The sequence below is a fragment of the Rhinatrema bivittatum genome, chromosome 2 (genome assembly GCF_901001135.1).
Source record: "Rhinatrema bivittatum chromosome 2, aRhiBiv1.1, whole genome shotgun sequence".
NCBI classification, from domain to species: Eukaryota; Metazoa; Chordata; class Amphibia; order Gymnophiona; family Rhinatrematidae; genus Rhinatrema; species Rhinatrema bivittatum.
In genome coordinates, this window is record NC_042616.1 from 244145805 (window position 1) to 244159184 (window position 13380).

General features: G+C 40.2%; 1 protein-coding gene across 4 annotated transcripts in view; it reads right to left on the reverse strand.

Moving 5' to 3' along the window:
* Window positions 1–13380, reverse strand: part of ATP2C1 (ATPase secretory pathway Ca2+ transporting 1) — a 374199-nt gene that overhangs the window by 123768 nt on the left and 237051 nt on the right. For all 4 annotated transcript variants that reach the window (XM_029589345.1, XM_029589348.1, XM_029589346.1 and 1 more), the window contains exon 8: window positions 1695–1850. In XM_029589345.1, the coding sequence (XP_029445205.1) occupies window positions 1695–1850 (156 nt within the window). The remainder of the gene's footprint in view (window positions 1–1694; window positions 1851–13380) is intronic.

Consider the following 13380-nt stretch of genomic DNA (forward strand, 5'->3'; position numbering starts at 1 on the left):
CCGGGAAGCACTGCCAACACCAACCTGCGGATAACAGGAGCCACCAAGTCTGGGCTGACCACCATCACCACCACTACCATACACCCAGCCCCAACGGCAAATCCAAACCCAGATACCCCAATGCAACCATGCAGCTGTGTGAGCCATGCAACTAGCCCAGAACCAGTCTTCTTCGAGAAGAAGAATATTTTCAGTCTTTTTTTTTTTAATTTTTGCATTTTCAATAATCTATACAAAACAATATTTTGTACTTGAATACAGATTATTCAACATTCATCATAGGCATGATAAAACATTTAACAGAATCAATATTAGTATCCTCTGTTTTCTCTCAAGGAAATACCAGGGCTAAACAAATTTTACTGAGCGAATTATAGGAAATTTAAATAACTTTGAGGGAAATTACTCCTCTCAATCTCATTTAGAGAAAACAATTGGTTCATACTTATTGCACACCTAACTTGACCCTATACTGGGGGGATGAGAATCTAGAAACTCCTTAACTTAGATATATCTAAAAAGACATATTTATGCTCCAGATATTTAACTTCACACCTACACAGTCTTAAGGGATATACTATTAACGCTTTCTTTTATACAGAACAGAGATCATAGATGAAAAGGAAAAGGTAGCCTATCTAGAGATCTGAGAATGAAGCATACAGAACTGGTGACAAAACCACAACTTGTGGTTATTTTCAGGCAGGGGTGCATGAAGTTGGCTGTGGTACTGCCGAGCCTGGCATTTCCTGCACAGTTCATTACTTGTACAGAGAAATTGAATATACTAAGATAAAAACCAATCTGTAGTTTTACATCCAACTACTTGCTGTGGACAGTCAGTCACCTGCATTTTTTTTTTAACTTTCTTTATTCATGAGACTCACATTAGAATTACAAATGTCAGAGAACAATTTAATGGTCAAACTCTAAATGAAACAATTAAAGCCAACTATGAGATTCCACCTCTAAGAAGTATTTTGCAATATGGTAAGCACCCAAATAAATTACTATGTTGACAATTTTGTAATATGTATAATGCTACAGATCTAGTCAGTTGTTCACGTAGGACTTCTAACCCCTCTGTCATACATGCATGGATACAAATACTGGGGAAATTCTTTGTGAGGAAAGGTGTAAAGAATCGGTCTGCTCCCATGTAGCTTATAATAACTGGGAATCTAACATCAAAGATCGTATCTTACAATGCCTTGCCAGTATCTACCGTGCAGCAGCAAAAGTCCTAAGACTAATGGGGCTGCAGCTACAACCAAGCCAAGCTAAAAAAAAACAAAAAAAAAAACCACGGACAATGACCATGTCGCTATTCTTTCACTTGCAGTCCACATTTACTGCTGTGCGCGTGTCTCTAGTGTAGAAATGAATGCAGCTTGTCCTCATTATTTTCTCCTGGTATGACTGTACTCAGTATTGGTGGTGTCCAAAAAGACTGCCTAAACTGAATCAAAAAAAATGAAAATCCCATCATTCAGTTCCAAGCAAAAAAAAAACACCTGCTCATACCACCCAGTGAAGCTGATTATCCGGGCTTTCTCCTGTCCCCTCCCTCCCCCCCACCAAAAAAAACAGAGAGAGGGAGAGACTGAGGAAGAGATATTAAACTTTGTTACAGCAAGCAATTTTGTTTCTATATTTCTTAAATCAAGCTGAACATGTGTTAAAACCCATCTTACCTTGGCTTTGCCACATCTAACCAGTGTTCCCATGAAAGCGATGCTACTCCGGGAGGTGAGATCGCCATTGGTAGCAGCTGGCTGAGGAGCTGTTGATTTGGAGCAGGGCGCCGTCTCGCCGGTCAGACTGGATTCATCAATAGAAAGATCCACAGCCTTTCAGAGGAAAGACCATCATGATTTAGTTACAGGTCTGTAATACTTCTCTTAACTGCATAACATGTCTGAAAATACTTCAAAGAAAACCTGCCCGGGAACAGCCAATAGAAATTAAGGGGCAATTTTCAAACTATCCACACTGGGACAAAATCTATGTGAATTTATTATCCAGAGATTTTACACCAACTTTCAAAGAGAAAGTTGAAGTGGAGGAATAGCCTAGTGGTTTAGAGGAGAGGACTGTGAACTACAGAAACCAGGGTTCAAATCCCACTGCCAACATTCAAGGGGCAAGTCACTATTGCCCTGGTACAAAACTTAAGATTGTGAGCCCTCTATGATAGGGAAATACCTAAAGTACCTGAATGCAATACCCTTGGAAGTGCTGATTAAATAATAAATAAAGTATACATGAACTTTCACTTTGTACTTGCTGCAAGCTTCAAAGTACGCATAGCCATTTGTACCTGCTTTTTTCAGTGGGCAGATTTTCTTTTGGAAATTAACATGCATACACTTGAAAATACATTCTATACAGGTTATTTTCCAATCCCACTCAAACCATGCCCTCAGGAACACTTGTTCCGATTACATATTAAAGGTATGCACATAATTCAACAATGCTGTACTTTTGCAGTACTGGAGGGCTAAAGTATAACATTGACGAACAACATGCAGCCAATTTACACATGCAAAATACTATTTACCCAAGAAAACTAACCTCCTCATATTTTTGTTAGGTTATTAAGAGTCAAGAAGCAGTCTAGTGGTTAGAGCAGCAGTCAGCTGAGAATCAGGAAGGCCAGGATTCAAATCTCATTGAAATGGTAAATCATTTCACCCTCTATGGTCTAAGGTGCAAATACAGCTTTGTAAGCCCTCTGAGGTCAGAGAAATACTGACTCTCAGTTGCTTTGAGCTACCAATGAAAAGGTAGGATATAAATAACAAAAATAATTATTTTGCTGTCCTGGATATGGTAGCATGACAGTCAGAAATCATATCACAATTCTGGGATATGAACAGTTCAGCAAGGCTGGAGGAAGCACTCGCTGGATGCTTCAAGAGTGTCACAGTGCTGGTGGCAATAGAGCAATAGCATCTTTCTTCCCACCCCATGGACCAGAAAAGGAAGTGGTGTCCTGTGAATACACAGGGGCAGGAAGGAGGAGATTGTCACAGCCAGCAACAGCGGTGCTGCAGGATATTACGGCAGTCATTTGCAGCAGAGCAGGGCCACAGGCCATGGTGGTCGTTTGGAGCACAACAGCACGCTGTGCAGACTAGGTGGAAAGATGCTACAGCAGCAGAGCCTGGCAGCTATCAGGAGCTGGATCAGGGGGGGCTACACAGCCCTCCCCCACCCCCCACTGAGAGCTGAAGCAGTAGGATGGCATCTGAGCAAGAGCAGTAGTAGCACTGCCCAGGCAGCTAATAGGAAAAGAAAGAGTCCTGTCAGTGGTCAGGACTGAAGGCAGAAGCTGCTGCTAATTCTTGTGCTTTCAGAGGTGGGGGAATTGAGTGACAGAGGCAGTTTTTGTGTGTCACAAGAATGTGCCTGTCTGTGAGAGCGAGGCTCTTTGTGTGACTGAGTGTGTTTCATTTCATTTATTAAAACTTAATATTCTGTCTGTAAAACATATTACCCAGGTAGATTTACAATAAAATACACTCATAATCCAGTGAATAAGGCTAAAAAAAAACAAAAACAAATACATAAATCTAAAATTAAAAATTATAAAACTAACAATAAGCAAGATAAATTTCTAAAAAAAAACAAAAACCGAAAACTAGGATTAGACAAAAAACAGAGACCAATTAAAAAATTGCTGTACTAAAAAACCATGTCTATTTTTTTCCTGAATTTTCAGCGTGAATATCAAGGGGCACTGAGTTCCACAAAACAGAAGCCTGATAGCTGAACGAGGCTTCTCTGGTTGAATCATGTTGATAGAACATGGAGGTTAGCCTTTTAAGAAAAGCACAAACTATGAACTGGCACATATATGGAACTAAACTTTTACACAGGTATAAAGGATATCCATAATGAAGCACTCGAAAGGTCAAACAAATTATTTTAAATCTGATACGGTAGTTCACTGGTAGCCAATGTGATTTCTCTAAAATGGGGGTAATATGATCATACTTCAAAGCCACAGTATCCTGAAGTCACTGAAGCCTTTTCAAATGAATATTGGGAACCCCCAAGAAGAAGAGAATTGCAGTTATCTAAGCGTAATATTACAATGCATGAATCAGCAATTCTAAGTTTTGAGAATTCAATAAACAAATCATCCAGTGAATATAACATTAAAAAAAAGGATTTCTGAACTAAAGAAGAAATATAGTTATTATAGAAAGATGGGAGTCCAATTGAACTCCTAGGGTTGTCATCACTTATTTTATTTTTTTTAAACAAGAATGGGGAGCTACTATAGGAATTTCAGCTCCAAGACTAATCCACACAGCTTCTGACTTGGCAGGATTGTGTCTTTTGAGAGGTAAGGCTATTTGTGGGACTCAACATGTCTGGATGCGTGAGAGAGAGGCTGTGTGTGTGACTCAGCATGGCTGTGTGTGTGAAAGAGAGGCTGTGTATGTGTCTCAGCATGTCTGCATGTGTGAAAGATGCTATGTGTGACTCAGCATATGTGTGAGAGAGTTGTGTGTGGGGGGGTGTTTGTGAGAGGCTGTGTATGAGTATGTGAGGCAGAAGCTCTGTGTGTGCGCTTTTGAGAAACAGGATGTGTGTATGATTGAGCATGTATCTGTGTGTGACAGTGTGCGCAAGAAAGGCTCTATCTGTGTGTGATTGAGGATTTGTGTGGCAAGTGTGTGTGTGAGAGAAAAGCTCTATATGTCCATGTGTGTGACTGAGCAAGTGTACGTGTGAAAGGATATATGTCTATGTATGACTGAGCATGTGCCTGTGTATGACAGACAGACTCTGTGTCTATGTGACTGTGTGGTTGTGTGTGTGTGCGCATGTACAAGTGTGACTGAATATGTGTCTGTGTGTGAGAGGCAGTGAGTGTGAGCATTGTCTTTGTGTGAGAGGGGCTTTTTGAGTGAGTATTTGTACGTGAGAGAAAGTGTTTGTGTGACTGAGCACGTGTGTTAGAGCTATGTCTGAGCGAGTGTGTGTATGAGACAGAAATTGGCATGTGCGTGTATGATTGAGCATGTGTGTATATGAAAGAGGAGAAAAATAGTTTGTGCTAATCCACAACAGTCTTAGAGCATCTGGACATCAAAAGCTCCCAGGTATAGAGATGGAGAGAGTTTTTTTTAATCTGTATTAGTTTTTATATTTGGGTATTATTGGATGAGTTTGATGTTTTTAAATATTTTATTGGTGTTTGGCAAATTTTTATATGAATTTTTAATTACTGGATGTTATTCTATTTGCCAGCTGTTTACAAATATATGTTATTTTTATTGGTATGGTTTTACTATTATTGATTTATATTTTTTATGTCTTATGAGGAATGGTCCAGCAGTATATCAAAACCCCCCATGTAAGTTAATGCTGCTTAATGACCATTCATAATAGGCACTACCAGCCAATAACATTCTTCTTTGCCTTCTCTTTAACCATTGGTCATGAGTTGACTCAATTGTGTGCTCTATTTTTTTGTATAAATATTTTTTGTAAATTCATATGCATATAAAAATCAGTTTAGCTTTAGCACTTAAATCCCTCATCATCTAGCTTCTTGCATTTCCACTTCAATCTTTGCACATTTCTATTTTTACTTTATGATCTCCCTATTCTGTATCTGGTGAGTGTCTCTGAGCTCTGCATGTGGGCCAGAGGTGAGGTATTCTGTTAGTGAATAGTTTCTCTGTAGGTATATATAGTAACTTTATGTTTTGTTTATTGGTGTTTTAGGGCCTGATGTAATATTTGCAGTGTTGCCTTTCCATAAGTAGGATTGTAATTGTTTGATTGCTGGCAGTTAGTGCTGTTTTGGTACTGGCCAAGATCACACCTAACATGCGTTACAAGGCTTAATGCCATATGGGCTCCAAGCGTCTTTTTTTTTCCCAGGGTTTTCTGGTTGGCACCAAAGCAGTGCATGTAAATATAATATACAAGTTGTAAATGATATTTTTACTTCAGAAGATTGTACTTTTAAAGTCCTTTTTCATGTAAAATCGCTTTTTTATAGATACATGATTTATTTTTTTGTGCAAGAGGAGGATGCAACCAGCCAGAGCAGGAGGGAAGGGGAGGCGCGGGGCACAAGGCTTTAAGCTTTGCCTAGGGCACCAAATATCCTTGCACCAGCAATGAAGTTCATGAAATGTGTAATATCAGAGATATCAGACAATATGGATGCAGGACAGCCAATGATGGAGTTTGTAACTCTCTTGTTAACAGGGCTACGCCCAAAGAGCAGGAAATAAATACAAGGAAGCTGCTTAAACAATGTAAAAATAAAGAACGAACCCTAAAAATGTTAATTTATACAGGACAGAGTTACTGCTTGCCATGTGTGCTGCTAAAATACTTTGCAAGGCATGATCAGTAAAATTCATTTAAATACATCAATGTCAAGTATGTAGCACAAAGGAATCAGCAGCCTGTTTGACACCTTTTCATTTTTTGAGATCTTTTATTTTTAAAACATTCAACTACTTGCAAAACAGTTTTCATTATTACATTTTGCACATCTTTGCAATGCTTCCAGATATCAGTAAAATCATAAACAGGAATAAGAGACTTGGACACGACAGTTGTACAAGCACTTCTTCATAATCCATCACGGTTAAAGAATAAAAGCATTAGCCCCTATAGCTTCATGTCCACCATTCTATCAGGTAGCATTTGTATGGCTTTAGAACGATTTCCAATAAAGTGGCACTGGTAGTGGTCTAGTGGCAGCAGGCCTAGTTCCTGCTCAGTGGGCTAGCAGAGGCTGGGGACCCCTTTGGAGGCAGCATTCCAAGCCCCTAGAAGGGAGGGCGTCCCAGGCATTACACACCGCAACAGCTACAGGTGGAATTCAGGGTGCTCATGTAACCATGGCCTGTGGCTCCCTACTGCTAATCGGTGCTGTGGAGAGAAGGGTGGGTTTAGCTGCAAACATTCCCTGGCAGTGCACAACACTGCTAGAGCAGCTCAATAGCAGAAGCTATGCTCACTTATCTCAATTTTCATGAATGAATGAGGAAGTCCAAAAAAAAAAAATATATATATGCAGTTTGCTCTTCTCAGTGCTTTGGCACACAGTTCTATAATATGCATTTCCAAAACATAGATTTTTTTTTTTTAGCATTAAAGATTACTACATTTATACAAATATCAACTTAAAAAATCTGCAGCATGAAATCAAATTATAAAATGCAGTAATCAAGCACAAAGTTTGCCTATAAAAGAACCATCTGCACTGAGCTTGCAACATTTGCTTACTGACCGTTCTTAGTGTGCTAGTAGTAAAAGCCTGACCAAGAACAGGGGAATACTATGAAGTGGAGAAAGTGCATAACTGAGATGCTGAGCTCAGGTGTACATTGTGGAAACTGAGGGGCACTGGACAATTCAGGGAAAGAGAGCGAGAAAGAGAGAGTGAGCAAGAGCGAGGGATGGAGCTGGATAGTACAGCGAGGAAGAGGCAGAGCTTAATTTCCAAATGTGGTAATAAACAGTCAATTGGACAATACAGAGAGCGAGGGGTAAAGCTAGAGAGTGGGGCGGAGCTGGAGAGTACAGGGAGAGAGAGAGGACTGGAGCTCAATTTCCATACTGAGAAGGGGTAGAGATGAAGAGTACAGGGAGGGAGAGGGGTGGCGCTCAATTTGCATACCCGCAACGCAGGTGCAAGGCAACTTTCCTCTTTATTATAGTTAGAAGTTTAAAACCAAATTGGGGACAACAGAATGCTGTACGGTTCTTGAATAAAAGTTTAAAATAAAAATAAATCATCCCAACACGCTCCAGAGAGCTGATTTTTCAAATCTGTCAGGGTCATTATATGAAAGTTGGGTAAATAAATAACACTTAGAAAGCAAGCCTGCTTATTTGTGTAAACAGTTCTCCATAGTCAGCAAGATGAATTAGATATAACGTGTGGGTGTGACATTACTGAGCATGCACAGGAGTTCCCGCACACCCATGCTGCCTCCTGAGCAACACAGTCTCTTACAGAGTTTAAGCTTTAGCGAGGCAGTCAACTCCTCAGGAAGTCGGACAGGTAGTAATTCATCTTGCTGTCTCCAGAAAACCCCATTTACAGGTAAGCAAACCTGCTTTCTCCGTCAACAAGCAGGCATACATTAGCCATTACACAGGAGAAGTCCCAAGCTGTGGGATGCATTGGGGAAAGATTACTAAAGACAACATTGCTCCACCAGGTGGACTACTGGGTGAAAAGGCTATGCAGAATTGCTTGTCCAAAGTTAATCTTCTTGGCACACGCTGTCCAGACAGCAGTGGGACATGAAGGGGTCTACAGACGACCAAGCAGCAGCTATGCAAATTTCTTCAATAGAAGTGACCCTGAAACGAGCCACAGAAGTCACCATGGCTCTCGCTTGAGCTTTGATAGAATATGTAATCTGTAAATCAGTTAGCACGTAACAGCCCGGGAGCCCATTGGATAGAGTTCATTTGGCAACTACTCTTTCCAATGTATTGGTATCAAAGGACAAAAACATTTGAGAAGCTTGATGGTAGGATTGAATCCTCTTTTGATAATATGCCATGGCTTTCTGACAGTCCAAGGGGGAATGTTTATCCCAATGAATATTCCTGATAATTCATCCTGTTAACTTTAGCTGGCTAAGTTATCTGTTTTAGGATTTTTTTTAAATATTGGCCCAAGTATTGGGAACTTAATTTTATGTTGCTGCCTACATTTAATTCCTGAAGTGACATCAGCAGCTAAGTTCCCACTACTGCAGAACCAGATTCAACAATTTTTTAAATGGACTGATTTTTGATACAGATCCTGTTTTCAAGATCATAGTAACATAGTAGATGAGAGCAGAAAATGACAATCCAGCCTATTCAGTCTGCCCAATTAGGTCCATACTGCCAAAGAATCATCCCCAGTTGCCAGATACAGGAGCATGACAACCTGCAAAATAGCTATCCTTGTCCAAGACGGTTTTGTTGAGTTCCTTTTTGATTCTCCACCATCCCCATACTCCCCTCTTATTTCCCTCCATCACCCCACCTTTCGCAAAGTTCTATAATAATCTAAATAACACAGCGATACTAGGCCCCTATTTACTAAGCGCTTTCCCATAGACCTAAAATAGAAGAAAACCTTTAGTAAATAACCCACTAGTGTGGCCACTGCCAAGATCCAACCTTCTAGTTCCCCTGCAGAGTGTGCCAGACTGACCCAGCTGAGCAAGCGGCTGTGTTTTTGCTAGGCCTTCTGGTGATTACTAAACTTGCAAGCCTGCCAGACTGACCCATCAGCTAGTTTGAAGATATCATGGCCTGATCAGAATAGCTACCATTATTAGTCAGCCTACTAGGTTCCCCAGTACAACTTCCTGTGACGATTTATAGTAATAGCAGTCCCCTTTTAATATTTTACAAATTTATCATATTCTTCTGATAGTACTGACATCATCGCTGCCACAAAAAAACATTTTCAAATATCATCCTCTGCACTAATAAAAACTAATATAGGTGTTTGTTATGCCAGCACTTTTAACAGGACCTCAAAGTCAATTATAAAAAATAAGAAACTGAAGATTAAATAAAATCACAGTTCGTCTGAGAAACCTGCTTTACAACATCAGCCACAAGACACACTAAATGCAGTCATTTGTAAATGTTCACCTTCAAGTTAGCATACCAATCAATAAACTCTTACTTCTGCACTGGTACCAGTACCTGCAAGCATTTTGACTCATTGTATATAAAACATCCCTTTTTAAGCAGGAATACAATAAAGCAATGCTATATTTATTGTGAATATGATTGCTGTAATCCACTCAGAACAACAGCGTTGGATTGAAAAGGAATACAAGTGTTTAAATAAATAAATAAAGCTAGGTCTGCTTTATAACATACTTAATTAAAATCCAATTCCTCTGATATATTGGAAACAGAGATGCTGAAAATGAGTTTATGTCAAGGCTGTCAACATAAAAATCTGTTATGAACAGATTTAATTTCCTGCTTTGATTTTGCAGCCTGGCTGCAGGAAATCTACTGTGGTTCTCATTTTAAACCTGACGAGTCAGTTGGACAGTAGAGTACTACTTGGGCAGCATGGCCATGCATTCTTTTTAAAAGTATCTCTTGGACACTGCACTCCTTTTCCCCTAAAACACAAATAAGGTAAGCAATGCAGAGGCAAGGGTTCAGGAATGCTTTCCAATGTAAATTTGCAGAGGGGGTGGTGGGGTTCTTATATTACATACTGATGGGGTCTTTAGCTTTCAGTTTAAACCAATATTCACCCGAATGCTAGGCTGATTTAAAGGCTGATTCAGAAAGGCCTCCAGCCACTGCTAGAAGCCAGTGAGGGCCAAAGTGCATGCTGTGTTTATAGTCCCATCCCCACCAGTGAAAGTGCTCACCCTCCAGTGCCACCCATGCCATGTTTCAAGCCCCACCTACTCATCCCTAAAGCAGCTAAAGTGCTTGCCGACTGGTGCCCTGAATACATCTGAAGCAGGCCCTGTCCACCAGAAGCAATTTCTGGCAAGCTTCCTGGCCCTGCACAAAAGCAGAAGTGCAGTGTTTTAGAGCGAGGAAGCCTCGGGGGGGGGGGGGGGGGGAGAGAGAAAGCCATATGCTAGGCAGGGGATGGGGTAGAAATGTGTATGCTGGTGAGTGAGAGAATCTGCTTCATATTTTATTGTACTGCCTTCTGTCCACCAAAATAGACTCCGATATTTACCAGGAAAAACGAGTAATATTTTTCAAAGGATTTTCTCCCAATTTTCTTATCATAATAATCCCTGATAAATTCCGGGGGAAAATAAAAAAAAAAAACAATACCGAAACGAAAATGAAGGTTCCTACATACTGAGTCCATGCTATGCCTCGATATGTCAAGGGGTTTTATTTTTTTTCCATTTATCTTGGGGTCGTGGGCGGGTGAGGTGTGTATATTTCTGTGGTCATTTACTGCTCTGTGCAGGAAAGTAAGCATGTACATTCACGTCCATGTGAGGCCTTAGGTAGGATTTGGTGCTCATGGGAGACAGTTAACAGAATGTTGGCAAGATTTCCACTGCAAAAGTACCCACTTCCCTTTCAGCAGCTTGAACCAGAGAAAGACAGACAGAAAAAAAACCACATTAAAACAGTATGCCAATTTGCTCAACTATCGCAAACTATTCTGGTGTTAATTCAAATTTCAGAAAGCAAGCAAGAAAGTATTAGCTCTCTTGTGCTAAAAAAAATTGTTTTCTATTTTCAAAGACAAGGAGGAAGATGCTACTTCAGGAGATGCACATACACATACACACAAACAGTAATAAGCCTCATATCCATGTATGTGTCTGTCTATGCAAAGGGAGGATAACGTGTGGTAGCGCAGCAATGTGTGTGCTTGCAGGAGGTACAGGGGGATATGTGTGAGAGAGTCATGGGAAGGCTTGGGAATGCATGTGTACACAGTGAGGTGTGCACAGGAGGCATATGTGGGGTGTCTGTTAGGATAGGATGTAGGAGAGCTGTGTGCAAGGGAAGGGGTATGAATAGGGTTGAGTGTGGTAGTATGTTTATGGAAGGTATGTGTGCATACAGACGGGAAAGGTAGTGTATGGGGGAAGAGAGGGGGCATGTGCATGGAAGTGTGGTGTGGTGTGGGAAGGGGCAATGCCTCCCATAGTGAGGCAATGGAGGATTTTTGGAGAGTCCATGCTCCAAAAATACTAAACCCATGTTTCTGATTTTCAATCTCATCCAAGATATTTCCATTTTCTTACAGTGAACCAAATTTGGTGACTGTCCCTCCATCTTTGGAGAATTATTGTGTCTTCAGATTGACTGACAGATGAATACAAAACCCTATTACATAACTCTTTTCAAATTTCCATATGTGTTGAACAGCATAAAAAAAAAAAGCAAAAATGGAGGGAGTGTCTAGAAAATATTGGGGTTACATTAGCCACCCTCCAGTCTTCAGGTACAATGGATGATTTTAATGACAGGTTACAAATTTTTACTAATAGGTCTGAAATTTCATTTTTTAGTTCCTTCAGAACCCTGGGATGTATACCATCCGGTCCATATGATTTACTACTCCTGAACCCTTGTCTCTGCATGCTTACCTTATTTGTGTTTTAGGGGAAAAGAAATATGACAAGTGAGGTAATCAAATTTGCAGATGATACAAAATTGTTCAAGAGTAGTTAAATCACAAGCAGATTGTGATAAATTGCAGGAAGACCTTGTGAGACTGGAAAATTGGGCATCGAAATGGCAGATGAAATTTAATGTGGATAAGTGCAAGGTGATGTATATAGGGAAAAATAACCCATGCTATAGTTACACAATGTTAGGTTCCATATTAAGTGCTACCACCCAAGAGATCTAGGTGTCATAGTGGATAACACATTGAAATCACCGGTTCAGTGTGCTGCGGCAGACAAAAAAGCAAACAGAATGTTGGGAATTATTAGAAAGGGAATGGGGAATAAAACGGAAAATGTCATAATGCCTCTGTATCGCTCTATGGCGAGACCGCACCTTGAATACTGTGTACAATTTTGGTCGCTGCAGCTCAAAAAAGATATAGTTGCGATGGAGAAGGTACAGAGAAGGGCAACCAAAATGATAAGGGGAATGGAACAGCTCCCCTATGAGGAAAGACTAAAGAAGTTAGGACTTTTCCTCTTGGAGAAGAGACGGCTGAGGGGGGGATATGATAGAGATGTTTAAAATCATGAGATGTCTAGAACGGTTAAATGTGAATCGGTTATTTACTCTTTCGCATAATAGAAAGATTAGGGGGGCACTCCATGAAGTTAGCATGTGGCACATTTAAAACTAATCGGAGAAAGTTCTTTTTCACTCAACGCACAATTAAACTCTGGAATTTGTTGCCAGAGGATGTGATTAGTGCAGTTAGTGTAGCTGTGTTTAAAAAAGGATTGGATAAGTTCTTGGAGGAGAAATCAATTACCTGCTATTAATTAAGTTGACTTAGAAAACGGCCACTGCTATTACCAGCAACAGTAACATGGAATAGACTTAGTTTTTCGGTACTTGCCAGGTTCTTATGGCCTGGATTGGCCTCTGTTGGAAACAGGATGCTGGGCTTGAGGGACCCTTGGTCTGACCCAGTATGGCATGTTTTTATGTTACCCCAAAGCACAATTAGCTAGTGCCTATGAAGCCTGGAGTTCTCACACTAATCCATCACCACCAGCTGCTGACAATTTGATTTTTCACCAATTCTGTACAAACCAGCACAGAAGAAAACCATAACCGGGAGTTCTCAATTAAAAAAAAATAAAATTCATCTGAGCATTCTTTTTTTTGTTTGGGAAGTCATACAAGATTAGACTTCCCCCTGAAAGATACATTTTGAGTTAATTATTCATT